We start from the raw sequence: 25,653 nt of genomic DNA, 5'->3' as shown, positions 1-25,653 counted from the left end.
CGGGGAGGTTTGGAGTGACCAGGCCTGGAGGTGTCCGAGGAGCAGCTGCAGCTTGGTCTGGGTGGCCGGGTGGGGATTGACACCCCTGGGATGTGACACCCCCGGGAGTGACACCCCTGGGATGTGACACCCCCAGAATGTGACACCCCCAGAACATGGCACCCCCAGGACGCGGCACCCCCAGAATGTGACACCCCTGTTTTAAATAACGTTTGAAACTCGATCAGCGATTGGGCCACGAGGTTGACACCTCTCTGACCTCACTGGTCGGGTTAGAAATCCATCAGTTTGTCCTTCCCCCAGAAAAAAAAAAAAAAAAATCCACGATTTAACAAAAGATAAACTCTTCGTCTGTGCTGGGACGAGTGAGAAAACTCCAGTACAGAATGCAAACTCTAAAAAATCAGGGCGCCAGATTGTGGAAGGGTCTGAGAAGGAACTCTGCTGACCTGAGATATTCTAGAATATTTTATTTTTGCAAGGTTTTATTGCAAGGGTCGCGGGTAAAAAGGGCTTTGCCTTCAGGCACCAGCCTCGGCTGAAGGGAAGCCCCAAAGAGAGAGGGAGAAAGAACAAGAAGGTGAGAGCTGAGAGAGAAGGGAGTGAGAGAGGTGGCAGAGGTCGGAGAGCAGGGGTGTGAGCTAAGAGAGTGAGATAGCGAGGTCTTTGTTACAATTATATCTCCTTTTGTGATGAATATTCTAATTTACAACCAACACAAGACACAAAATCCTATAGAATCTCCACACAGCCTGTAAGAACTACTGCATTACCACACTGTGTTATATTTTGAACTCTAAAAACTCCTCTTTAGACTTTTCTGTTTTGCTACATTGACTTTTGGATCCCTCAGCCAGCAGAAAGGTAATTGTTCAATTAGAAGGGATTTTTCTTCAGCTGGCCAGGCTATTGTTTTTAGGTTATAAAGTAACTAAGAGTCAGTATCTTACAACTCAAAGTAAACTTGCATTTCTATTTCAATTATAAGTTTCATAATTTTTAAAATCTTTTGCTAAGCAACCCTATTTATAAGGTTTCCCTGATCCACCTTCCCCAACAACACACAGACGGGTTTGGTGCCTGAAAGGGGAGAGATTTTATTTCAATGCCACACACAGGGGAGGTGACAAAGGTGACAGGGAAGGGCTGAGGCTCCTGGGGGGATTCGGAGTCGCGTGGCTCAGCCAGAGATGCTCCTGTCTCAGCGATGGTGGCCGTGCTCGTGGCCGTGCCTGTGGCCGTGGTCAGCACCAGGGTCCTGGTGGGACTTGTTGTGGGCGTCGATGGCCACCAGGCTCAGCGTGGTCAGGAATTCGGTGAACTTGAGGCGCCCGTCGTGGTTGGCGTCGGCCTTGGTGAAGAGCTGCTCGATGTAGGCGTCGGTGCTGGTGTTGGGCTGGGGGGGTGCAAACGGGGGGCAGGGTCAGCTTGGGGATATCCCAAAAGGGCTGAACCCCCCCAAAAATCCCTCTGTCTCTTTGGGGAGCTGCTGGATCCCGAAGGATTCCGTATTGGGGTCCTCCATCCTGGGAAGTGTCCAAGGATGAGCTCTGAGCAACCCAGTATGGTGGGATTGGGAATCCCTGCCCAACATGGCTGGGATGAGAGGATCTTCCAGGCCCGTTCCCACCCATCCCATGGATCCCATTCCATCCCATGGATCCCACAGATCCCATCGATCCCATCGATCCCATCCCATCCCATCCCATCCCATCCCATCCTGTCAATCCCATGGATCCCACGTATCCCCCGGACCCCACGCAGTGTCCCTGGGCCCTCACCGGCGCCGTGTCCCTCAGGAAGGGCTGGGCCGTGTCCTGGAGCAGTTGGGAGAACTCCTTCCGGCTCAGGTAGTCGTCGATGGGGTACCGCACCGCGTACCGGTGATAAATATTGACGGCACATTCCAGAGCCAGCTCCAGGTCCGTCTTCATCCTGCTGGGGTGGGACAGCAGCGGGTGGGACAGAATTCCAGGACAAGGACAGGGACCAGCTCCCAGCACCACCAGGAAGGAGCTGCTCACCTTGGAGGAGTTCTGGTCTCTGCAGAGGACACACAGGACGAGGCAGGAGGAGGATTGAGTGATGCTGAGCTGGGCAGGAACCCTCTTATACCCTCCCGGAGCTCCTGGTGGTGACAGGCGCGGGTTCCCCTCGGGGCAATCATCCCAGGAGTTGTGCAAGGCACATCACACCCAGGTGTGGATTTTGTGTTCCTCACCCAGCTCCAGGAACTGTTATCGAGGGAGGGGAAGCCCCAAAACTCGTCAGGCCAAAAAAAAACCAACCAAACAAGGAAACGCCAGGAATGACACCCGTGATGGGGCACAGCAAAAATGACATCTCGGGGGTCAGGGGTGGCTGGCAGGGGCTGTTCTGGAATGTTCTCCAGGAGTTTGAGGGAGGGGATGGAAAAGGAGATCTCTGGGTGGGGGTTTGCAGTGGGATGTTGCTGCTTTTACCCAGTGGAGGGTTTGTCACTGATGTTTTTTGGTGGATTTTGTACCAGGGGTGGTCAGCACATCCCACCCCACCCTCTGAATCCAGGGGTGTAGCCCCTGGTTTGGTGCCTGAGGGGTTTTTTGGTTTTCTGAAATTTTTTTCCCAGGGAATTTTCTGCAAACAACAGAAATGTTTTTGTAACTGCAAATCTGTTTACATTTTCCCTTGGAGGAAAATGTTCTTGATGTCCCTCTGCTCGGACCAATGTGAGTGAAGAGGTTTGTCTTTGTTTCATTGATCCAATTGGTCTGTGTAAAATAATATAAAAAAATAGTATAAAAAGGAGACAATAACATAAAAGGGAGGCACATCCCAAAAATAAAGAATTTTCAGCTTTGTGAAGTCAAAGTCTTTGTGTCATCGTGGTGTAAACCAGGGTCAGTTTGTCCCTGATGTTTTTGGTGAATTTGGTGCCAGGGATGTCCAGCACACCCCCTGAATCCACGGAGTCACTCCTGAGGACAAATCCTGGCACGTTGTGGTGTCAAAACTCCTGGGAGGTGGCACTTCCCGCACCAGGAATTGGTGCCTGATGACAATCCTGGGCACTGCCAACTGTCCCCAGAGTCCTGGGACTCTCCCAGGGTTCCCTGAAACAGAAATTTGAGAAATCTCAGCTAATAATTTAGATTCAAGAACATATAGTGTGTGTTAAAATGTGTTCCAAGTGGTATTTAAGAATATATGAGCTCGTGTTTAATGGACACTGAATGCTGTGTCTGTTACCCTTTTACATATATTTAATATATATATAATATTATATAAATAAAAATATGTTATATAATATATTAAATTTTTATATTAAAACAGATATAAATTTAAAATATATATTATATAATATAAAAATACATAATATATTAGAATCACATATATTATATAAATATAAAAATATATAATATATATTAAATAGAATAAATATAATAAATATAAATATATAAATATACACATATATATAAGATATTAAATTTATATATAAAATATATACAACAAACAAAAAATATATAAATATAAAAAGATATATAATTTATTAAATTTATATATATACCATTAAATATATATTATATATAAATAGATATAAATATATAATATATTATATTTATATATAAATATATAAAAATTAAATATATAATAAATAAATATATACAAATCTATATTATATGATACATTAAAATATAAAAATATATAATAAAATAAATATATATGTAAAATATAACACCACAAGTATGAGAAACCTCCAGTATAATAAAAAAACCCAACTAGCCTAAACAGCAGAACAACAAGACTAAAAGCACAAATAAAAAAATCCAAAAAACACAGACTCTAAAACGATATTTCCCTTAAAAACTGTCAAAAAAGCCAAAACACAGAAAAGATAAAAGTAAAAAAAGTGAACGCCAGAAGACCCCCACCACAGCCTGGAGACCCCCACCACAACCTGAAGAATAAATAAATACACACTGCTCTAACAACTATTATTAGTTTTGCAGTGCCCAGAAAAATTTTATTTTGAATTTGAGCAACACAAAAATAAAATTTTATTTTGAGTTCTGAGCAAAATAAAATTCATAAATTATATTTTGAATTCAGGCAAAAAATAAAATTCAGAGTTTTACTTTGAATCCGAAGGTTGCAAAACCCCAAATGTTGGAGGGGGGGTGGATCCACCCCAAATCCATCCCTGTTTTGGTCATTGGGATTTTTGGGAAGTGGGAACGGCAGCGGGAATGGGGAAACATCTCCCCAGTGGCCTCGTAATCCCGGAGCACGAGGAACCGGTGCCAGAAAAACACGGAATTGCAAAAGAGGGAAGACAAAGGGATGGGTTTGGGGATGGGGACGGGCGTGGGCTGGGCACAGGGACACGGGTGACCCTGCAGGGACAACACGGGTGGGAACAGGCCTGGGGGTGCGTGAGGGTGTGAGTGGGACACGTGGGGAGGGGACAGGACACCTGGGGGCCATGGGGACAGGACACCTGGGGACCATGGGGACAGGACACCTGTGTGCCATGGGGACAGGACACCTGGAACCCTTTTTTGGGGTCTTGGGGCAGGGGACAGGAGCTGAGGGGGGGTTGACACTTGCCCCAGGGCTGGGGGGGCTCTAGGGGCAGCCCCAGGGCTTGGGGAGGGGTGGAGAGGGGACAGGGTGGATCCCTGATGGATTCAGGATGGATCTGTGACAGTGGAGATGGATTCAGGATGGATCCCTGGCAATGGGGAGGGTCCATGATGGATCCCTGATGGATTCAGGGTGGATCCCTGTGAGCAGCATTGCTCCAGATCCAGAAGCTCTGACAATTCCGACATCAGCCCAAACCAGGAGCCTGCCCCAGGTGGAACCAGCGGGTTTTGGGTGGTGACATGGGGACAGCTCCAAATTTGGGGACCTGCCCTTGTCCCTCGAGGCGAATGTCACTCACTGTCACCCTGCTGTCACCCTGCTGTCACTCGGGCACCGCTCCCCTGGCAGGGCTGGGTGTCACCAGCTGCCTCCCCCATGGGTTTTGGGGAAAAAAATGGGAAATTTGGGAAAGGGGCCTCACCAGAGACATTCCCTGCCTGCTGGGGGATGAGGGGGCAATTTGGGGTGGGTGACACTCCAGTCTGGGATAAGTGACACTCCAATTTGGGATGAGTGACAGTCCAATTTGGGATGGGTGACACTCCAGTTTGGGATGGGTGACACTCTACAAGGAGCGGGAAACAAAAAGAGCCATCAGGTGAGTCAGGGATACGGGAATCAAACCCCAGGAACGGGCACTCCTCTGTCTCGGCTGCTCCTTCCCTCCTCCTCCCACCCATTGTCTGATTTTAAATCTTCTCATTGTCTTCATTGTCTGTTCCTTCTCATCCCTGACACGAGTGACACCGAGGTGGCAATTGCACAAATCCCTGCCCCAGCCAAAAAAGATCCCAACTTTGGGTTTTCTCCTGTTTTTTGTGCCCAGTTTCCTCCAGGAAAAAAAAAAAAAAAAATCTCTGGAGCCAGAGCAGAGGTCTGGTATGAAAACAACGGAAAATATTCCAGAAAAACAAGTTATAAAACACAAACTTGGGTGGTGTCCAGTCAGCTGGGGGTGTAGAAAACAGAAATCACATTCAAAATTCCTCCAGGGGACAAAGTCATTCCTATTTCCCTGTTTTTTCCACGTGGAACAGCCCAGTTTGCTCCCACAGCTGAAGGAAAATGTGCAAATTTTCGGCCCCGTTGCAAAACTCCCCCGAGTTTTGGCAATTTCTGGCCTTGCCCATGACGAGCCTGGGGATTTTCCCTTCCCTGAGCCCTTCAGAAGTGATGTTGGGGACAAATGTTGGAGCCCAGGAGATCCTTTTGGGACCCGAGGAAGGGAGTTTGAGCCCTGGACGAGGAGGTGTGGAGCTGGTCCAGGGAGGTTGGAGACTCTGGCACAGAGAGAAAGACGCCGGGTTTGATTTCAGTCCATGGGAAAAGATTCCAACATTGAAAGAGGAATTACAACCCACAAAGATGTGAAAAAAAGTAGTTTAGCTCAGCAAAAGATGAAAAATGTTGTAGTTTTGGGGTTTTTAGAATGGAGGTGAATGGGGGGACAAAAATGGAGGATTTAGGGCGTTGCCCTAAAAATTCTTCTCCTTCTTCCTCGTCCTCCATCTCCTGATGTGATGACACAAAGTAGTTTGAGAGGATTCAAAGTAGAAATTACTTTTCTAGTACAGGCACTGGGCATTGGTGTGAAATGGTGAATAATTCAACACATATAAAATAATAATAATTAATATTTTTGACACGTATAAATATATAATTTAATAATATAACAATAATATTATAATAATTATTTTTGAAACGTATAAAAGAATAATAACTATTATTTTTGACAGGTATAAATATATAATGTAATAATATAATAGTAATAATATAATAAGAATAATTAGTATTTTTGACATGTGTAAAATAAAATAAAATAATGATAATGATAATGATAATGATAATGATAATGATAATAATAATTCTTCAACATCTGTATTAAAGCAAAGCAAAGCCCCATCAGTGGTCAGTCATGTCGTGTCCCAGCCCCTGTCCAGACCTTGGCTGGGAGCAGAGAAAATAGTGAGATATCAAATAATAAACAATATTCTCGCTCTGATTTTTAACTTCCTGATGATTGTTCACGTATTTCTTCTGAAATTTCTCAAAAACAAAGCAGATTGTTTTCATATTTCTCTATGTTGGACTCCTGAATTGACAACTGGGGTCAGAGTCGTGTCCCTCCTGTCCTCCAACCCTTGATCAAAAATTCCAAATCCTATTTAAACCCCAAAATCATAATAAACTGCCCCTTCTTTTCCTCACTTCAACACGGCCCTGGTGACTTTGTGATTCTTTCATGTCCATAACAGCGACACAACACGAGAAACCTGAAAACAAGACCTTGAAAATTCCTCTTCTTCCTTCTGACACGACTCAGGGGATTTGAGAGGACAAAGGACTTTTAAAAACCTGAATTTCGGGGTGAAAAAACCCAACCCAAGAGAGACAAAAACGACATTTCCAGAGCCTGGTGGGTGCAACCAGGAACTGGGAGCAGAGGAATGAGGGCCTGGCAATTTCCAGGTGTGGGAAATGCAAACTCAAGCCGCTGCTTGTGGCAGGTGTGTCACTGACTCTGATGAAACAACACCTGGGACAGGTATAAAAGGGCTGCTCTGGGTCACACCGACACCTCCATCCCCCCTGCGAAGCCTCCTGGAGACCAGGGTGAGTGGGGCAGGGATGGTCCTGCCAGGGGGAAAAAGGGTGAGGGAGGAGAAGTTTGGGGTGTGGGCTCAGCTCAGTGTTGTGGGTTGGTTTGGGTTGGAAAATGGGGGGAATTAATGGGATTTTGGTGACATCTTTGGTGGAGGCACCATTAATTCTGTGTCTTTTGTCCTGACCCCCCTCGTTGGTCTGACCCCGTTTCTCTCACCTAAAAAACGTCCCCAGGTGTGTTGGGACAAGCTGCTCCCTTGGCAAAGCCAACCTGGAGCCAGCAAATCCCCAAATCCTTCATCTCCTGCTCCTCACCAAGGAGCTGAAGGTTCCTCTGGGCACGATGAAGCTGTAGGTGCAGCTCCTGCTGATTTTGGGGGTTCAAAAAAATCTTACTTTGTAATTTTGGCTCCTCTCACCTTGAGCTTTGTAATTTTTAGCTCCTCACTTTGAGATTTGCCATTTTTGGCTCCTCTCCCCTGTCCCCGCAGGTCCTCCCAGAGCTCAGCCATGTCCTCCAGCACCCACAGCCACGCCGGGAGCCACAAACTCCCTGGGAATTGCACCCTGGAGAAGGCCCTGGAGACCGTGGTGGGCATTTTCCACCAGTACAGCATCCGGCAGGGAGAGATCGACCAGCTCAGCCTCAGCGAGTTCAGCACCCTCCTCAAGGAGCAGGCGCCGTCCTTCCTGGAGACCTGTGTGAGTTCTGGGGGGACAATCCCATGGGAATGGGGTTCAGGGCATGGGGAGTGACCTGTGTGACTTCCAGAGGGACAGTTCCATGGGAATGGGGTTCAGGGGGGTTCAGGGAGAACAGGGAGTCCTTCCTGGGGATCTGTGTGAGTTCCAGGGGGAAAATCCCATGGGAATGAGGTTCAGGGGGGCTCTGGGGGACCTTCCTCCAGGGGGAAAATCACACAGGAAGGGGGTTCTGGGGTTTTTTTGGGACAAAATCCCGTCCCCTCTGAGGGTTTTTGGGGCTGAGGGTGTGGAAGAGGAGGGTCAGGACATCCTGCACCTCCCAAACCCTTCCCGGGGATCCCAAAAACTCCGTTTGCTCCCATGGGGGTGGAGCAGGGACCTGACCCTTCCCCTCGTCCTGTCCCCAAAATTCCAGAACAGGAACAAATCCGGATATCTGGAAAACCTCTTCCAAGAGACCGACCTGAACAATGACAAGGAGCTGAGCTTCAAGGAGTTCACTGTGGTGCTGAGCAAACTGGCCGACGACGTTCATCGCATCAGCCACGGCTCCCAGCGCTGCGGGTCGGACCGGGACTGAGCCCGGGATGGGAAAACGCGGAAAAACGGGAGACAGAAAAGCTTTGGGAACGGCTGGTTCCCGCTCATGACACAATAAAAGCATCGTTTGAAATTCTCTTGAGGTTTTCTGGTTCCTCATCCCCTCCCGTGTCACCTCGAGGGGACAGAGCTGCTGCTCCTTGTCCTGAAAACCAGCCGCTCTCCTGCCCCTAAAAGTGAGTTTGGGAAGAGTTTTGTAACCTCAGGGTGTTCCTGAAGGTCCCCAGGCACTTCCAAGCGGATCTTGGGCTGAAAACAAACCTCTGAATCATCTAAAATGGTGAAAAATGGTGAAAAATGGTGAAAAATGTGAATTTCTGGCTCTGTGAAGGCACCTGAATGTCCTTTGGAGCTGCTGCTCAGCTCAGCTTTTAAGTTTATTTCCACAAAATGTCAAAACAAACTCTGTCCCACCCCTGTCCCCACTTTTGTCCCCCTGCACCCCATCCTTGTCCCCCCTGCCACCTCCTGGGCTGATCAGGGTGACCTCAGGAGGTTTTCCTGAAATCGCACCAAAATTCTGCAACACCAGGATGTCCCATTGTGAAATGTCCCCGATGTCCCCAATGTCCCCAGATGTTTCACATCTCCCGGTGTGAAATGTCCCCGATGTCCACAATGTTCTGTGCACCAAAAATGCCCCATTATGAAATGTCTCTGATGTCCCCAGTGTCCCCAATGTCTCCAGTGTCCTCAATGTCCCCAATGTCCCCAGCGTCCCCAATGTCCCTAGATGTTCTCTGCACCAGAACCCTCCCCGGTGTGAGTTGTCCCCAACATCCCCAATGTCCCCAATGCCCCCAATGCCCCCAGATTCTGTGCACCAGAACCCCCCTGGTGTGAAATGTCCCCAATGTCCCCTATGTCCCCAAGGTCTCCAGTGTCCCCAATGTCCCCAGTGTCCCCAGATGTTCTGTGCACCAGAACCCCAAGTTGTGAACCATTGGTTGAGGTGAGTTCAGGAGCTCCAGAGGGGCAGCACCATCAGGGAACTGCAGCCCTGCCCTTCCCAGGGGGAATTCCCTCATGGAAAGGGAAATTTGGGGTCCCCAAACCCAGAGGTGTCCAAGGAAGGGCTGGACCTTGGTCGGGGTGACCAGGAAGGGACAAAGACCAAGCTGAGCTCGACCTTGGAGGGTCTTTCCCCAGTGAAATGATCCCAGGATTTTGTGATTTCACCCCAAATCCCAAACCCTGGCTGGTGGGGGGCTCTGCTGTCAACTGGTGGGGTTCTGGTGCCCAGAATGTCTGGGGACATTGGAGACATTGGGAACATTTCGGGGTCATTTCAGGGTCATTTTTGGGACATTTCAGGGACATTTTGGGGACATTTCAGGGACATTTTGAGGACATTTCAGGCACATTTCAGGGACATTTTGGGGACAGCAACACTGGCTGGTTGCAGCAGGACAGGAAGGGTACCCCAGCACCAAAAAACAATCTCAGAGAGGAGGAAAATGTAGGAGAATCCCAAGGGGAAGGGGTTTTACCCAGAGCTGGGGGACAGTCCCAGCGGGGCCAGGGGCCAGGGCCACCCCAGAGGGGACAGAGCCAGACCCCCTGGGGCTGTGACACCCCGACCTTGCGGGAAAAGCCACAAAGATCCTTTTAGGGAACTGCCCCGGGGGCCTTGAGCAACTCCCGGGGGGGTGGGTTGGAAGGGGATGGGGACAATGGGGACAACGGGGACATTTCACAATGGGCCGGGCTATAAAGGGACACCGCGGTGACACCGGCCCCGCACCTGCCCCGGGGGACAGCGCTGAGGTGACAAGATGAGCAAGGCAAGTCTCGGGGAGTGCTTGGTGTTTTCTTGGATATTTGGTATTTCCCTGGGTGTTTGTTATTTCCCTAAATATTTGTTATTTCCCTGGATATTTGATATTTTCCTGGGTGATTTCCCTGGATATTTGTTATTTCCCTAAATATTTGTTATTTTCCTGGATATTTCGTAGTTTCCTGGCTGATTTTCCTGGATTTTTTTTTTTTTATTTCCCTGAATACTTGTTATTTCCCTGGGTATCTTTTATTTCCCTGGTTGTTTGTTATTTCCCTGACTCTGTTATTTCCCGACACTTGATTTATTCCTCCCGCAGTCCCAGCAGAGCCAGGAGCCCCTGTCGGACCTGGAGAAGGCCATGAACGTCATCATCGACGTCTTCCACCAATACTCCCGGCGGGAGGGGGACAAGGACACCCTCACCAAGAAGGAGCTCAAGCTGCTCATCGAGAAGCAGCTGGCAAATTACCTGAAGGTACCTGAGGGGGCCCAGGGATGGGTTCTCCATACGGGGAGGGAGCTGGGATGGATCCCGGGGCTTGGATCCACCACCAAGGGTTTGGTCTCATCCCCAAAAGTTCAATTCAGCCTCAGGGATTTGGGTTCGGCCCCAGGGTTTGGGTGAATTAGTTGGACTCACCCCCAAGGTTTGGATTCACCCTCAAAAAATTTGATTTACCCCCAGGGGTTGGATTCAGCTCCAGGGTTTGGGTGAATCGGTTGGATTTGGATTCATCCCCGAAAGTTGGATTCACCCCCAAAAATTGGATTCAGCCCCAGGGCTTGGATTCACCCCCAAAAATTGGATTCAGCTCCAGGATTTGGGTTCAGCCACAAGGGTTTGGATGAATTGGTTGGATTCACCACCAAGGATTTGGATTCAGCCCCAAAAGTCGGATTCAGCCTCAGGGTTTGGATTTGGCTCCCAGGGGTTGGATTCATCCTCAGGGGTTGGACTGAGCCCCAGGGTTCAGTCCCAGGGGTTGGATTCACCCCCAAAAGTTGGATTCATCCCCAAAAACTGGATTCACCTCCAAGGGTTTGGATTCATCCCCAAAATTTGGATTCACTCCCTCCCCACTCTGCCCTCCTGCCCAACCATCCCACTCCAAAACTTCCCCATGAAGGAACCCTGGCAGCCCCTCATCCCCTTCTCTGCAAAAATTGGGATTTTGCTGCCCAAACCCTCCTTTTCCCCTGGAAAACCACGGCAGAAATGCTCCCCAAAATCCCATTTATTCCTTCACTCCCCAAATCCCATTTATTCCTTCACTTCCCAAAATCCCATTTATTCCTTATTTATTTTATTTGTATTATATTAATTATATCATTATATTATTTTATTATTATTTTATTATTTATCATCTATATTATATTTTATTATTTCGTTATTTTAGTAATTATTAATAATTATTTTTCATGATATTTTATTTTCTTACTTATTCTAAACCCCAATTAAATATTTTCCCACCTCGGAGGGTGAAATTTTTTGTGGTGGAATTTTCACCTTCACCTCCAAATCCCATTTATTCCTTTTATTATCCCATTTTATTGAATTCTTTATTATATTTATTATATAATATTAATATATTTATTGTATTATGATATTATTTATTATTTTATTATTTATGATTTTGGTTTGATTTGATTTATTTTTTTTTATTTTCATTAAATTTTATTTAATTACTTATTCTAAATCCCAATTAAACCTTTTCCCACCCCCTGTGTGTAATTTTTTGTGGTGTAATTTTCCCCCTCCCCTCCTCTCCTCCAGCACGTGAAGAACAAACCCAGCCTGGATCAGATCATGAAGGACCTGGACGTGAACAAGGACGCCCAGGTCAGTTTTGGGGAGACGATGCTGCTGGTCACCCGCGTCACCTGCGCCACCCACGAGCACCTGCACGAGGTGGAGGATCACCAGCACCACCAGCACCAGCACCAGCACCAGCACTGAGGCTCCAGACCAAAACCCCCCTTTTCTCTGAGAAATTTTGGAGCTTGGGAAAGAAAGTTTATGGAGTGGAATCCAACCCAACCCAACCCCGACCTTCATCCTCCTCGTCCTTCGTGTGTGGTGGATTTTTGGTGGAAAATAAAGATTTAGTTTGAGGCTCTTGTGATTTTCTCTGTGGTTTTTTTCTCTCCTCTAAATCGGGGTTTAATAAAGGGATCAGGAGATTTGGTAATTAAAGAGGATTTGTTGAGTTATTGGAGTCTGAGTTTTGAAAAGAGATAATTTAGTAATTAGTAATTAAAGATAATTTAATTTAATTTACTAATTAAAGAGAAATTATTAAATTGTCAAAGTCTAAGTTTTGAAGAGAGATAATTTAATAATTAATAAGTAAAGAAAATTTAATTTAATTTAATAGAGAATTTGTTACATTATCCAAGCCTAAGTTTTGAAAAGAGATAATTTAATAATTAGAGAATTTAATTTAGTAATTAAAGAGGATTTATTAAATTACCAAAATCTAAGATTTGAAAAGAGATAATTTAATAATTAATAATTAAAGAGAATTTATTAAATTATCGAAGCCTAAGTTTTGAAGAGAGAGAATGTAAAAATTAGTAATTAAAGAGAATTAAATTTTTAAAAATAATTAAAGAGGATTTATTAAATTATCAAAAATCTAAATTTTGATAAGAGATAATTTAATAATTAATAATTAAGGAGAATTTAATTTAATAATTGAAGAGAATTTATTAAGTTATCAGAGTCTGAGTTTTCAAAAGAGATACTTTAATAATTAGTATATGCAGAGAATTTAATTTAATTTAATTCTTAAGGAGGATTCAATAAATTATCGAAGCCTAAGTTTTGAAAAAAGGTAATTTAGTAATTAAAAACTAAAGGGAATTTATTTAAATTTAATAATTAGAGAATATTTATTAAATTATCAGAGGCTAAGTTTTGAAAAGAGATAATTTAATAAATAATAATAAAAGAGAATTTAATTTAATAATTAGAGAGGATTTCTTAAGTTATCAAAGTCTAAGTAAGTTTTGAAAAGATAATTTAATAATTAGTAATTAAAGAGAATTTAATTTAATTTAATTATTAAAGAGAACTTATTAAATTTTCAAAGTTGAAGTTTTGAAGAGAGATAATTTAATAATTAGTAATTAAAAAGAATTTAATTTAATTTAATAATTAAAGAGAATTTAATTTATTTTAAAAATTAGAGAGAATCTATTAAATTATCAAAGCCTAAGTTTTGAAAACAGATTAGTAATTAATAATCAAGGAGAATTTAATTTAATTTGGGGAATGAAGGAATAAATGGGATTTGGAGGTGAGGGTGAAAATCCTCCCCCAAAATTCCACCCCCGGGGTGGGAAAAGCTTTAATTTGGATTTAGAATAAATAAATAATTTAATAATAATAATAATAAAATAAATAAATAAGGAATAAATGGGATGAAGGATGAGGAAGGATGAGGAGGAAAACCCCTTTTTTAGTGTTTATTTTCCACAGAAAAAAACATTTTAGGGCATTTTTACCTCCCCATTTTTGGGTGGACACATTAATTTTGGGATATTAATTTTTGCGAGGCCAAGAATTGAAAACAACCCCAAAATCCTCACCCAGAACACCCCAAATCTGCACCAAAAAAAAGTTTTTTTTTTTTGTTAAAAAATTGTCTTAAAACATCCACAAAGCTACTGAGCAACTTCCTGATTTCCAAACCCCTTTTTTTAGGGCAGGAAAAAGAAAAAAAAAAAAAAAAAAACACCCAACCCTTTGGGTGATTTCCCAAGCCCTGAAATTGCCCAGCTCCGGGAAAGAACCTTCCAGAAGGTTCCCCAAAAGCCGCGGAGGTGAAGCAAGAACCTCCTCAGGGTTAACACAAAACCCCAAAAAACCAACCCCGTGTTTGCTTCACCCCCAGGGTTGCCTCAGCTTCCTCCGGGGCCGGGCTGGGAACCCCAAAAACCCCCAAATTTCAGTGTCAAACCTGCTGGGGGAGCGGGGTGTGCTCAGCTCTGAGCCCCAAATGGGGGCGGGACCCCCATCCCACAGAGCTTTGGGGACCCTGGAGTCGCATCCCATTGAGATTTGGGATCTCCGGAGCCCCATCCAGCGCTTTGGGGTCCCTGTAACTCCATCCCATAGAGTTTTGGGGTCTCCTGGAGCCCCATCCAGGGTTTTGGGGTCCCTGTAACTCCATTCAGAATTCTGGGGTCTCTGCAACCCCATCCCAGAGAGCTTTGGGGTCTCTGGAGACCCATCCCACAGAGATTTGGGGTCTCTGGAGTCTCATCCTGGGCTTTGGGGTCTCAGGATCCTCATCCCATAGAACTTTGGCGTCTCTGTAACCCTATCCAGAACTTTGGGGTCCCTGTAGCCCCATCCTGCAGAATTTTGGGGTCTCTGTAACCCCACCCCACAGCATTTTGGGGTCCCTGGAGCAGGGCAAACCCCCACACCCCACAAGGGAAGGGGAGCCATCTCGGTGCCACCACCCCAAGGACTCGAGGACAAGAATTTTTTTACCAAATTAAGATTTTTTTGGGGTCCTCGGGGGGGATCCAGCCCGCCCCAAGTGACCCCAAAAACCCCCAAGTCCCCCAAAACCCCAAACAGGAACGTATAAAGAAATAACTCGGGGATTTGTGAAGAAGTAAAATTTTAATTTATAAAGAAATAAATCGGGGATTGATAAAGAAATAAAACTGAGACCCACATAGGCCGACCGGAGAGCTCCACACCGACCCACAGACTCAGTAGCGCCTTGCGGGACCCTTTTGGACCCCCGCCCGGCCCGCGATTGGCGGGCTCGCTGAGGCACCGGCAGCGCTGATTGGACAGCGGGCCCCGGGACCGCCCCGGCCCCGCCCAGCCCGCGCTGAGGGCCCGGGGCTCCGCTCCGCGCTCAGCACCGGCGCCGGTTCCCCCGGCCCCTCTCCCCCCGGCCCCGGTTCCCCCGGCCCTGGCACCGACCCCGATCCCCCCGGCCCCGGTTCCCCCGGCCCTGGCCCGACCCCGATCCCCCCGGCCCCGGTTCCCCCGGCCCTGGCACCGACCCCGGTTCCCCCGGCCCCGATCCCCCCGGCCCCGGTTCCCCCGGCCCCGGTTCCCCCGGCCCTGGCACCGACCCCGGTTCCCCCTGGCGCCGATCACCCGGCCCCCACAGGTGCGAGCCGTTCGGATGAGGAGGGGAACAGACCAGGCACAGGTGGAGCTGTGAGGGGGCCCCTGATAACGAGGGGGCGGTTCTGGCCGGGGACGGTTTAAGAGGGGAGCCGCAGCTCGGTGTGCTATCGGCTGTGGGGAGTGACGAGCTCGTCCTGAGGTCTTGGCTGTGGTTCACGGAGTGACTGCAGGAGCACGTGGATTTGGAGCATCACTTCGGGAGGTGACAAGGGATAAACTATTATACCCAGCAGCAGCTGAAGGAGAGCCAGCTTGGGTTTATAGAGAGGACTTTTTTTTTTTTCCTTTTCAGCTTCATCTTAATAAACCCTCCTCGGTGCTCCCAGAAGAAAAAGGAATTATGGAGACAAAAGGAGCGGAAATCACTTAAAAAATTCTCTTCTGTTGTTGTCTGTGTTTAAAGTAGAGGGAATTTCTTTTCACCGAGACTTTTAATGAGCTGTAGTATTTCTATGTGTTTCTAATTCAGCATTATGTTCTTTGGTGGTATGTAGTGTTTTTTATTTTTTTTTGTGCTATTTATTATGTATAATTTGGGTTTTGAGTAAAAATAACTTTATAGTGGGTTTGTTTGTATTTGAGGCAGATTTAAGTAGCTCTTTTTGAGAGACTTCTGATGTATATTTTTGGGGTTTTGTGTATTGTATGTAGGGATTCAGGTTGGATAGGGCTAGTTTTTTCTTTTTAGTGGTTTTAAGGTGATTTTTAATGTTCTATTGTGTAGCTTTATTTAGTTTGTAGATGCTGTATGACAAGGGATGTGGTGTATTTATTTCATGTTAGGTTTTGTAGTTTGCATGTTAGAGGATTTTTGAACTGAATTTTGTTGTTGAATTATTTTTGGGGGATATTGTGTTTTTCAAGGGTACATTTTCTAAGGTTTACAGTGGTGTAATGGCTGTGGTGTGAGATATGGGGGGGGGTTTATTTACTGGTGGCTTTTATCATGGCAAGTGTGTTATGTTTGTTTTGGTGTGTTTGAGACAGTGTGATATAGTTAATTTTTTAGGATTTCTTAATATTTATAATTAGATTATTGTGTTATAGGGGTTTATTTAGCATGCTTAACTACAGTATATGTTTTATAGTGTTGGATAATTTGGGAGATATGGTATGTGGTTGAACAGATTTTTTGATTCTGTATTTTTAGGTTTTTTTGCAGTTAAAAGTTGAGACTTTTATGTTAGTAAGAGAAAATAGGTTTTGATTTTGTATATAGTGATGGGGTTGATGTATATGGTGTACTAGTGTTGACTAAGAATTTAAAATTCTGTAGTTTTGATGTGTTAGGTTAATGAATTTATATAGTTCAAAAAACATGGATTTTCTGCTTGTTTAGTTAGAGGCAGGTCTTTAAGTTAGGGGGTTCCTGGGTGTATATTTTAGAAGTTTGTTGAGGGGAGCGGACATGGGGGTATCTTTATTATATTTGGGAGTTAAACTATGAGTAATAAGAGTTGGCTTTTTTTTTGGTGGACTTTTGTTTGTGTTTTCTAAAATTGATATATTTGTGTGATTAGGGTAGTGGTGTTTCTGGTACAACTCTAAGCATCCCTTATTGTTTGTGTGTTTCAGGTGGTCACTTGTATTACACTGAGATCCTCTCACCAAATGGCCCACAGCCCTGCTGAGATCATCCATGGATGTTTGATTTTCTTTATGGCACCTGACTGAGAGACAGCAGGAATTTCCCAGAGGCAGAGACAGCCTTCCTTGCCCCTGATGTGGATTCTCATCCCTGAACATCCCAGAGATAAGTGAAGGGCTAAAAGCCACAGAGGGGGTGAAAGTGGGGTGTGGGGTCAGGGGTCACCGGGAGGGATTTTTGAGTCAGGTTTGGAGATGGGGATGTCCAAGATGTGACCCCTTTAGGGCACGTGAAGGGAAGGTCTCACAGTGCTGAGGTGTGCAGGGCAGAGCAGTCCCAGGGCACGTCGTGTCACTTGTCTGTTGTGCACTCTGTTTCTTGTATAGTGTTGTTTGCCTTAACCCTTCAAAGGGTCTTTTAGTAATTCCAGGCATTTTTCTTAATATCTCCCTCTTCCTGGTGCTGATACCAGGCTGGGCATCCAACCTTTGACTTGGGAGCTCAGACACATCGAAATCCATCTCTCTTCAGAACCATCCAGTCCAATGCCTTTTCAGGTCTTGTTCTGAGCTGTATCCATAGCTGTGCACTGCTGTGATCCATTCTGGTGGATTATGTCTTTTCAAAATGGAAGGCTATGTAGAAGATTCTGACCGTAGGATTCTCGGGCATCCATCCCTGCGTTTCTTGGGATCAGTGATCCCGTTGGCATCTTCTTCCTGCAGGGTTCTCTGAGCCTGGTCAGCTCCCCATGGGTCTTACCTCGGTCATCTCATTGCGAGTTCTCTCGGTCCTCAGGGTCATTCTTCTTGCTGAGATATTTCTGTCCCTGTTGTGTCCCCCCTTTTGTCCTGTCCTGTGTCACGGGTGTTGGTGTGTTTGGCCTGGAGCTGCTCTGCCTTGTTGCTCAGTCTGGGTGTAGGGAGAATGGGAGAAGTCTTGGGGAGTTGAAATTTGTCATGTGGGGTGTAGTTGGGCTGTAGAGGGTATTCCCGGATTGACACAAAGTGTCTGGAATTGTCAAGTTCTCCTGCAGCACTTTGACTTTTGTCCTGACTTTGTTTCAGATGCAGATGGATTAAATCCATGGCAGAGTGCCCCATCCTGGGTGAGGGGGCTCCCCTGAGAAGGTCAGTCACTGTTTGTGTTTGCAGGGGAGTGTAAATGGTGGCCATGTTACAGCCCTGTTCTTTGTCTTTATTTTTAGGAGGCAAAGCTGGGTCTCTGCAGTCAAGGTGAAGTGGACGAGGTGAGCAGTGATGGGTGGACAGAAGCAGTTGCTACTGCTGGAGTCTCACTTGCTGGTGCAACTTTGGGCATTCACTGTTATTTTTTTTATTTTAGGTGATCCCCTTGGCAGATGTGCTGGCCCAGGATGCCAGAGGAGGGCAGATGGGTGCAACATTAAGGTTCACTTGTGCTGTGCTTCAGTCAGAGCAGGGAGGTTGCTGTTTCACAGGAACTCAACATGATTTTTCCTTTTTTGTTTCTTTGCAGGTGCTGCTGCTGCCCCAGGTGTTCCAAGGAATAGAGGGAGGGGGTGAGTTGGCCCTTGGGCAGGTGGCCCAGAGGTGAGTGCTGTGCTCAGTGTGTCCCTTTTCCTTTTGCTGGGTTCACTCTGGGCAGCCTCTGGAGTGGGGGGAGATCTGAGGGGGAGCCAGGACAGGGGTGCAGAGGAGCCCCGGGGGTGACTCTTCTGGAGTGGAATAGTCACATTTTGTGTTCTGTGGTCCCAGGTAGTGTGAGGAGGTGCACAGCTGGAGTTTGGATTGGGCAGCACCGAGAGAACGTCTCCAAATACCCGGAGCCAACACATTCATTTCTGTCGAGGAGGGATTTTGTCCACTCATATTCAAAATTTAGGGGGTTGTTGGGGTTGGTGGTGGGGTGAAGGAGAAAAACCTTTTCAGTCCCCGGAGGCAATTTAAAGTTACCTTAGAGGAGAGGGCCCTTGTGGGATGGACCCCCCAGGAGTAAAAAGAGTGAGGTTGGCACAAAGTGTCTGGAGCTGTCAAGTTCTCCTGCAGCACTTTGACTTTTGTCCTGACTTTGTTTCAGATGCAGATAGATTAAATCCCTGGCAGAGTGCCCCATCCTGTGTGAGGGGGCTCCCCTGAGAAGGTCAGTCACTGTTTGTGTTTGCAGGGGCGTGTAAATGGTGGCCATGTTACAGCACTGCTCTTTGTCTTTATTTTTAGGAGGCAAAGCTGGATATCAGCAGTCAAGGTGAAGTGGACGAGGTGAGCAGTGATGGGTGGACAGAAGCAGTTACTATTGCTCCAGCCTCACTTGCTGGTGGAACTCTGAGCATCCAGTGCTGTGTGTTTTAGGTGTTCCACTCACACGATGCCGAGCTCCCCTCACCAGCTGGACCCTGGGAACATTACAGGACTCTGTGGTGAAGCCTTGACCTTCTCCATTTGAAGGGGCCATCCAGGTGGGCTTTGATAACATCCGAGGAGTTGAGGTGTGTCAGGGAGGAGGAGCGAGGCTCTGCTCAAGTTTCAGCAGTGCCACATCACCTTGTCTGCTCTTAACCCAGGCACACCCCGCAGTGTTGGTGTCTGAGCAGAGCTGGAGCACAGGGCCTGAGGACCTGGGTGTGCTCAGGAGGTGGTGAGTAGCAGAATTGCTGGTTTTTGGTCAATGTGCTGCTCAGATAACACGGTCACGTTTGCTTTTCTTTATTGTAGCTGATTGAGAGACAACAGCCCAGTGACAGCAGGAATTTCCCCAGGGGAGAGGCGGCCTTTTTTTGTACCTGACATAGATTTGCATCTCCAGATGTCTGAGAGATAAGTGGAGGGCTGGGAGGCACGGAGGGGATGACAGTGGGGTGTGGGGTCAGGGGTCACCAGGAGGGGTTTTTAATTCAGGTTTGGAGACAGGCATGTCCAAGATGTGACCCCTTAGGCTGTGTAAAGGGAAAGTCTCATTTTTGATCCCAGTGCTGAGGTGTGCAGGGCAGAGCAGTCCCAGGGCACGTCGTGTCACTTGTCTGTTGTGCACTCTGTGTCTTTTGTTTTACCCCTTTGAGGAGTCTGTAGGAAATACTAGGCATCGTTCTTAACATCTCCCTCTTCCTGGTGCTGATACCAGGCCAGGAATCAAAACTCAAGATCTCAGACACACATCAGAATCCATCTCTCATCACAAGCATCCAGGTCTTGTTCTGAGCTGTATCCACAGCTGTGCACTGCCACCATCCATTCAGGCAGATTAGGTCTTCTACAAGTGCACAGCCAAGTGGAGGATTCTGACCGTAGGATTCTCAGGCATCCATCCCTGCGTTTCTTGGGATCAGTGATCCCGTTGGCATCTTCTTCCTGCAGGGTTCTCTGAGCCTGGTCAGCTCCCCATCGGTCTTACCTCGGTCATCTCATTGCGAGTTCTCTCGGTCCTCAGGGTCATTCGTCTTGCTGAGATATTTCTGTCCTTGTTGTGTCCCCCCTTTTGTCCTGTCCTGTGTCACGGGTGTTGGTGTGTTTGGCCTGGAGCTGCTCTGCCTTGTTGCTTAGTCTGGGTGTGGGGGGAATGGGAGAAGTCCTGGGGAGTTGAAATTTGTCATGTGGGGTGTAGTTGGGCTGTAGAGGGTATTCCTGGATTGACACAAAGTGTCTGGAACTGTCGAGTTCTCCTGCAGCACTTTGACTTTTGTCCTGACTTTGTTTCAGATGCAGATGGATTAAATCCATGGCAGAGTGCCCCATCCTGGGTGAGGGGGCTCCCCAGGGAAGGTCAGTCACTGCTGATGATGAGAGTCCCATATTTCACATTTATTGGCACTCCAGTGCAGGGCACCTGCATTTACAGCTCCAAACAAGTGAGTCCCTTGGTAACCCACCCTGGGGAGCAGCTGGAGCCTGCTCTGGGCTGGGGGACCAAACACTGGGGCCTGACACAGCTCCACACTGAGGGGGCTTTGGAAAATGCCTGGCTTTGTCCAGGATTTTTTTTATTATTTTTTTTATTTTTTTTTTTCTACAAGGTTTTAGTCATCAACTTGTAACAATAAATGGTAAAGTCTGAAAACATGAGGGGCTGGCAAGTTATACACACCAAAGACAATTTATTTTTTTAAATAGCTGTGAGACTTATATCTTGATTTTAGGACTCTCTTTTTTTGGTCAACTTTTTTGTTAAAAATCTTATTTTGAAGTGCCTCAACCAAGGACATCCTGTTTGAAACTTTATTCCTATTATTTTTCCTCTTGCAGGTAGTTGGCAAAAAAGGACAGAGCCAGTAGGAAGCAAAGCCAGTGGAAGGCCTTATCCCAGTCCATCTGTTGTTCTGTGTTCTTTAAAAGAATTTCTATTATTTTTAATTTTTTAACTTTATTTTATATTATTTTTAGATTTTTATTTTAATTTTTATATTTTTATTTTTTGTGTTAATTTTTAAAGACTTTTTTATCAATTTAATTTATTTATATTTTTTCATGGTTTTTTTTTTGTTCCTTTTTAAAATATTATTTCCTACTCAGAGTATGTGGAAGTTTGGCCTAACAGGAGAGAAAAACCAGGAAATGACTGACATCAAAGAACGCTAAATTCATCTGTGCCACACTTTAATATAAAAAGAATAAAGAATAATATGAAAAAAGGCCAACCATTCTCTGTTTTCCAGGAGACTCCCATTCTCTGCACACTGTCCACCCTTCTGGTGGACTTCTACACAGAAACCATTAACTTGTTTATCCTGTTTCTCCCTCTACATATTTTTTGTTTTCCTTGTTCTTTTATTTCCCCCATACTTCTTCTTACCCTGAGTAGGTGGAAGTTTGGCTGTTGGCAAGAAAGAAGTTGAAAAGTGACCTCCCTGGATATAATTGAGAGTGCACTTAGTGAAGAACCTCTGAATGTGCTGCTAAATAAAAAGCCTTAACAGAGAAAGGTGTAAAGACTGTGGTACCCTTTTTCCCCTTTTTTTCTCCCTATGCACAGTATTACCAGGAGTAACTTGATGTCAGGTGTCTCTCAGAGGTAGCAATAAAATTAAGTACACACTTTATTTTCTAACTCTCTGAACCTCCTTGTTTATTAGCCAAGAAATTCAAAATTAAGCAAACAAGAAAATCCCAAAACAAAACCCCCCACAACCAATCCCCCGCTCCCCAAAAGTGTCTTTATTATTTTAATAAAGATTAAATATTTACCCCTTAGAAAACCAGGGTCATTCAATTTTAATTAACTGTGGCTCTGATGTCTTTGGTTAATGAATTCATATAGTTTAAAATACCAAAAAAAGCAACAGAAAGAGAACTATAAAATACAAAAAATTATACAGTAGACATACTGTATAATATTACATGTTCCCTATATTATAATATGTTAAATATACCTAATATAATGTGCATGATATAATAGATAAATTGTAATGATTAATAGAAATAACAAAATAAGAAATAGAAGAAATATTGAAGTGTAGCCTAAAATAAATGCTTTTTTGGTTTTGGCTCGGTTGATGGTGGGGTTCTCGTGGTTGTTGTGGTTGGGGGTCTTTTGGGACCTTTATTTTCGGGGATGTTTGGAAGGGGAATTTTGGCCACGTTCTTTTTTGCCTCCGCTCCGTGCGGCAGCGCTGCCACCGTGTGGACACAGAGCGGTACTGCAGCTCCCCCTGCCTGGCACCGGGCTGTGATCTGTGAGGCAATGCTGCCATCCTGTGGATGAAGAACAATACTGCAGCTCTCCCCCAGGCTGTGATCTGTAAGGCAATGCTGCCATCTCGTGGATAAAAAGCGGTACTGCAGCTCTGCTCCGGGCCGCGCTGTGCGGCAGTGCTGTCACCTTGTGGATATAGACTGGTACTGCAGCTCTTCCCCGTGCCAGTCCCGAGAGCTGTGCAGCAGTGCTGCCATCGTGTGGATAAAAAGCGATACTGCAACTCTCCCCCGTGCCGTCCCCGAGGGCCCGTAGCAGCCCCGGGCTGTGAGCTCACGGGCAGTGTTGCCGCCCGAGCGCCGAAAGATCACGGCCAAAAAGACGGAAAAAAAAATGCAAGGACCCCGGGCGCGTGGCAGCCGGCTGCCTGCGCGCGACCTGGACCACGGAACCGCCCCGGAGCGATTTTTGCGCGGCGTACGCAGGTGCGCGGACACGGGATGGGGGCTGAGCGGCGCCACGGCAGTGTTCGGGCAGGCGATGTGGTCAGGCGCCTGTGCGAGCAGCCGAGGGGGACATTTGGGGGGGGGGGGGGCCACAACCAAGATGGCGGCGCGGCTCGCGGCGCTCGACCTTCCAAAGATGGCGGCCAAAAGGGCGGGAAATAGAGAGGACCCCAGGTCTGTCTATCTGGCTGCCTGCACAAAAACCCGACCACGGCACCGCCCGGGGGAAATTTTCCCTGGCCTGTCCAGGTGTAGAGACACGGGATGTAAGTTCACTCGCGCCGCAGCCGGGTTCAGGTTAGTGGATTTAGTCAGGCGCCTGTGTTAGACACCGACGGGGACCTTAACGGTGCCACAAAAAAGATGGCGGCTCGCCCGGACTCGGCTTCAGCCACAACTAAGATGGCGGCGGGGAGGGGCGAAAGTGACGTAATGCTCCTCGCATCCGAAAATAGCCGGGGGGTGACGAAAGTGACCGAGAGTTGCCGAACAGCCGAGAATAGCCGACGGCTGACGGAAATGGCCGAGTTTAGCCGAACAGCCGAGAATAGCCGAAGTTTGACGGAAATGGCCGAATTTCCCCGAACAGCCGAGAATAGCCGAAGTTTGACGAAAATGACCGAGTGTTGCCGAACAGCCGAGAATAGCCGACGGCTGACGGAAATCGCCGAGTGTTGCCGAACAGCCGAGAATAGCCGACGGCTGACGGAAATCGCCGGGTTTCCCCGAACAGCCGAGAATAGCCGACGGCTGACGGAAATCGCCGGGTTTCCCCGAACAGCCGAACCCAGCCGAGTTTCCCCGAACGTCGTCCCCCTCAGCCGAACCGAACGAACCGGGGGCAGTTCCGGGGCGGCCCCGGTGTCCGCCGTCACTGCCGCTTCCTCGGCGGGCCATTCAAGGCGGAGTCGGGGCCGCTGCCGATTCCCCGGCGGGCGGGCGGGACACGCTGGCGCTGTGCCCGGAGCTGGAGCACTCGCTGTCCCCGATGGAGCCGAGCCGGGAGTTCCCTTCCCGGTAAAGGGCCCGGAGTGCCCGTGTGGCCCCGAGAGCCCCCAGAACATTGATTTGGGGGGGTCTGTGCCAGCCGCTTATGCCCTAATGGAGAGGGATTTCTCACAAGGACACGCAGTGATGGACAAGGGGAACGGCTTCATCAGGATGAAGGGAGGCTGAAACGACGCGGAAAGAACTCCACAACTAATCCGAGTTGTTAGAGCGGTTTGTATTTATTGACGTGGGGAATAATTTTATCAAAGACACGCATACCCCCCAGGGGATTTGCCCCTTTCTTATTTTCTGAGGTTTTACATATTCATGATATCTTACAGACTTTCTTCATACATATTTATTTTTTTATCTTGCCTATTTTTGTTTGCTATGGTAATTACTTTATGCTTTTCTGGGCACGCTCTGTTTTTAGTGGTGGTGGTCTCCAGGCCGTGGTGGGGGTCATTTTTTATTAATTTTTTCACCTTTATCTTTCTCATGTGTGCTTCGGCTCTTTTGGCACAATTTTAAGAGAACATATTGTTTTAGAGTCTGTGTTCTTTTCTTTACTTGTGCTCTTAATGCTGTTATTCTGTTGTTTAGGTTAGTTCTTGTAGTTCATTTTCTGATTATGCAGAAGGTTTCATATTTGTAATGTTTAAATATATGCAAAAAAAGTAATAAGCACAGCGTTACTAAATGCTATCTTATATATTTTAAAATACTACTTGGAGTATATTCTAATATACTGTATATGCTCTTTAATTTACTATAAATATTTACTATACTGGAATTTGAGTACTTGTAATTTACACAGCGTAAAGCAAGAATGAACACTTAAAAAAATTCTATTGCATGATTTTTTTAATATAAAAAGCAGGGGGAGAGGTGCTTCCTTTTATTTTCTTCTGATTCAATTGTACTTCTCACTTACAGCACCGTAGAAACCCTGTTCTGTTTTGGCTGCTGAAGGACACTGCAGCACCTCCAGGTGCACCTGAAAGGATCTCGACACCGAGAGAGATTTGTTCTGTTTCCACATTGACTCTGTTGAAAGGTGAACGCAGAATGTCCATGGGTCACCCTGCCAGCTCCACTTGGCTCAGCAGGCATCGCAGGGAGGGCGCTCCTGTCATCTCTCTGGTGAGTCTGGAGGTGGGTTTTTCTGCTGCTCTGGGGCTGTGCTGGGACCCCTCAAATTCCAGTCAGAGGTGCTGGGCACTGCTGGGCCTTGGGGACACCACTGAGAGGCGGCTGCTTTGGTTCTTAATACCTGGAAATCCATGGATTGCTGGGTGATTTCCATAAGTTCTCCTATTTTGTAGGAGCTGCAGGGTGAGGTCAGCATTCTGAGGGAGGCCCTGGTAAAGCTGCCCAGGACAAGGAACACGGAGCATCCGGGGGCTTCTCCCTCCTGAGTTTCTCCTGGAGCGTGCTGCGTGTCATGCTGGATTTTTAACCTGGCTTTGGGGTGTTCTCCTGCAGTCCC

At 46.6% G+C, this 25,653-nt stretch overlaps 3 protein-coding genes and 1 long non-coding RNA gene across 4 annotated transcripts; 3 read left to right on the top strand and 1 right to left on the bottom strand.

The window, feature by feature from the left end:
- Positions 1–1,201: 1,201 nt before the first annotated feature.
- LOC310919451 (protein S100-A12-like) lies at positions 1,202–1,934 on the bottom strand (the record flags this gene model as incomplete). Its single annotated transcript, XM_083878816.1, has 2 exons — positions 1,202–1,396; positions 1,782–1,934. The coding sequence occupies 2 exons, from the start codon at positions 1,932–1,934 to the stop codon at positions 1,202–1,204; spliced, it is 348 nt and encodes a 115-aa protein (XP_083734942.1).
- Positions 1,935–7,740: 5,806 nt separating this feature from the next.
- S100A7 (S100 calcium binding protein A7) lies at positions 7,741–8,515 on the top strand (the record flags this gene model as incomplete). The annotated part of the gene is made up of 2 exons (XM_083879075.1): positions 7,741–7,932; positions 8,351–8,515. The coding sequence occupies 2 exons, from the start codon at positions 7,741–7,743 to the stop codon at positions 8,513–8,515; spliced, it is 357 nt and encodes a 118-aa protein (XP_083735201.1).
- Positions 8,516–10,275: 1,760 nt separating this feature from the next.
- On the top strand, positions 10,276–12,423 carry LOC310919587 (protein MRP-126-like). The gene is made up of 3 exons (XM_083879012.1): positions 10,276–10,319; positions 10,632–10,790; positions 12,090–12,423. Exons 1-3 carry the CDS (start codon positions 10,311–10,313, stop codon positions 12,270–12,272), a joined length of 351 nt encoding a protein of 116 aa, XP_083735138.1. The 5' UTR covers positions 10,276–10,310; the 3' UTR covers positions 12,273–12,423.
- Positions 12,424–23,625: 11,202 nt separating this feature from the next.
- Positions 23,626–25,653, top strand: LOC310919720. Its single transcript, XR_014591847.1, has 3 exons — positions 23,626–24,395; positions 25,101–25,307; positions 25,490–25,653. It is a non-coding gene; the product is annotated as an uncharacterized lncRNA (long non-coding RNA).

This window comes from Zosterops lateralis (assembly GCF_965231275.1).
Source record: "Zosterops lateralis genome assembly, chromosome: 27".
NCBI lineage: Eukaryota > Metazoa > Chordata > Aves > Passeriformes > Zosteropidae > Zosterops > Zosterops lateralis.
This window is presented reverse-complemented; position numbering and strand designations above follow the sequence as displayed.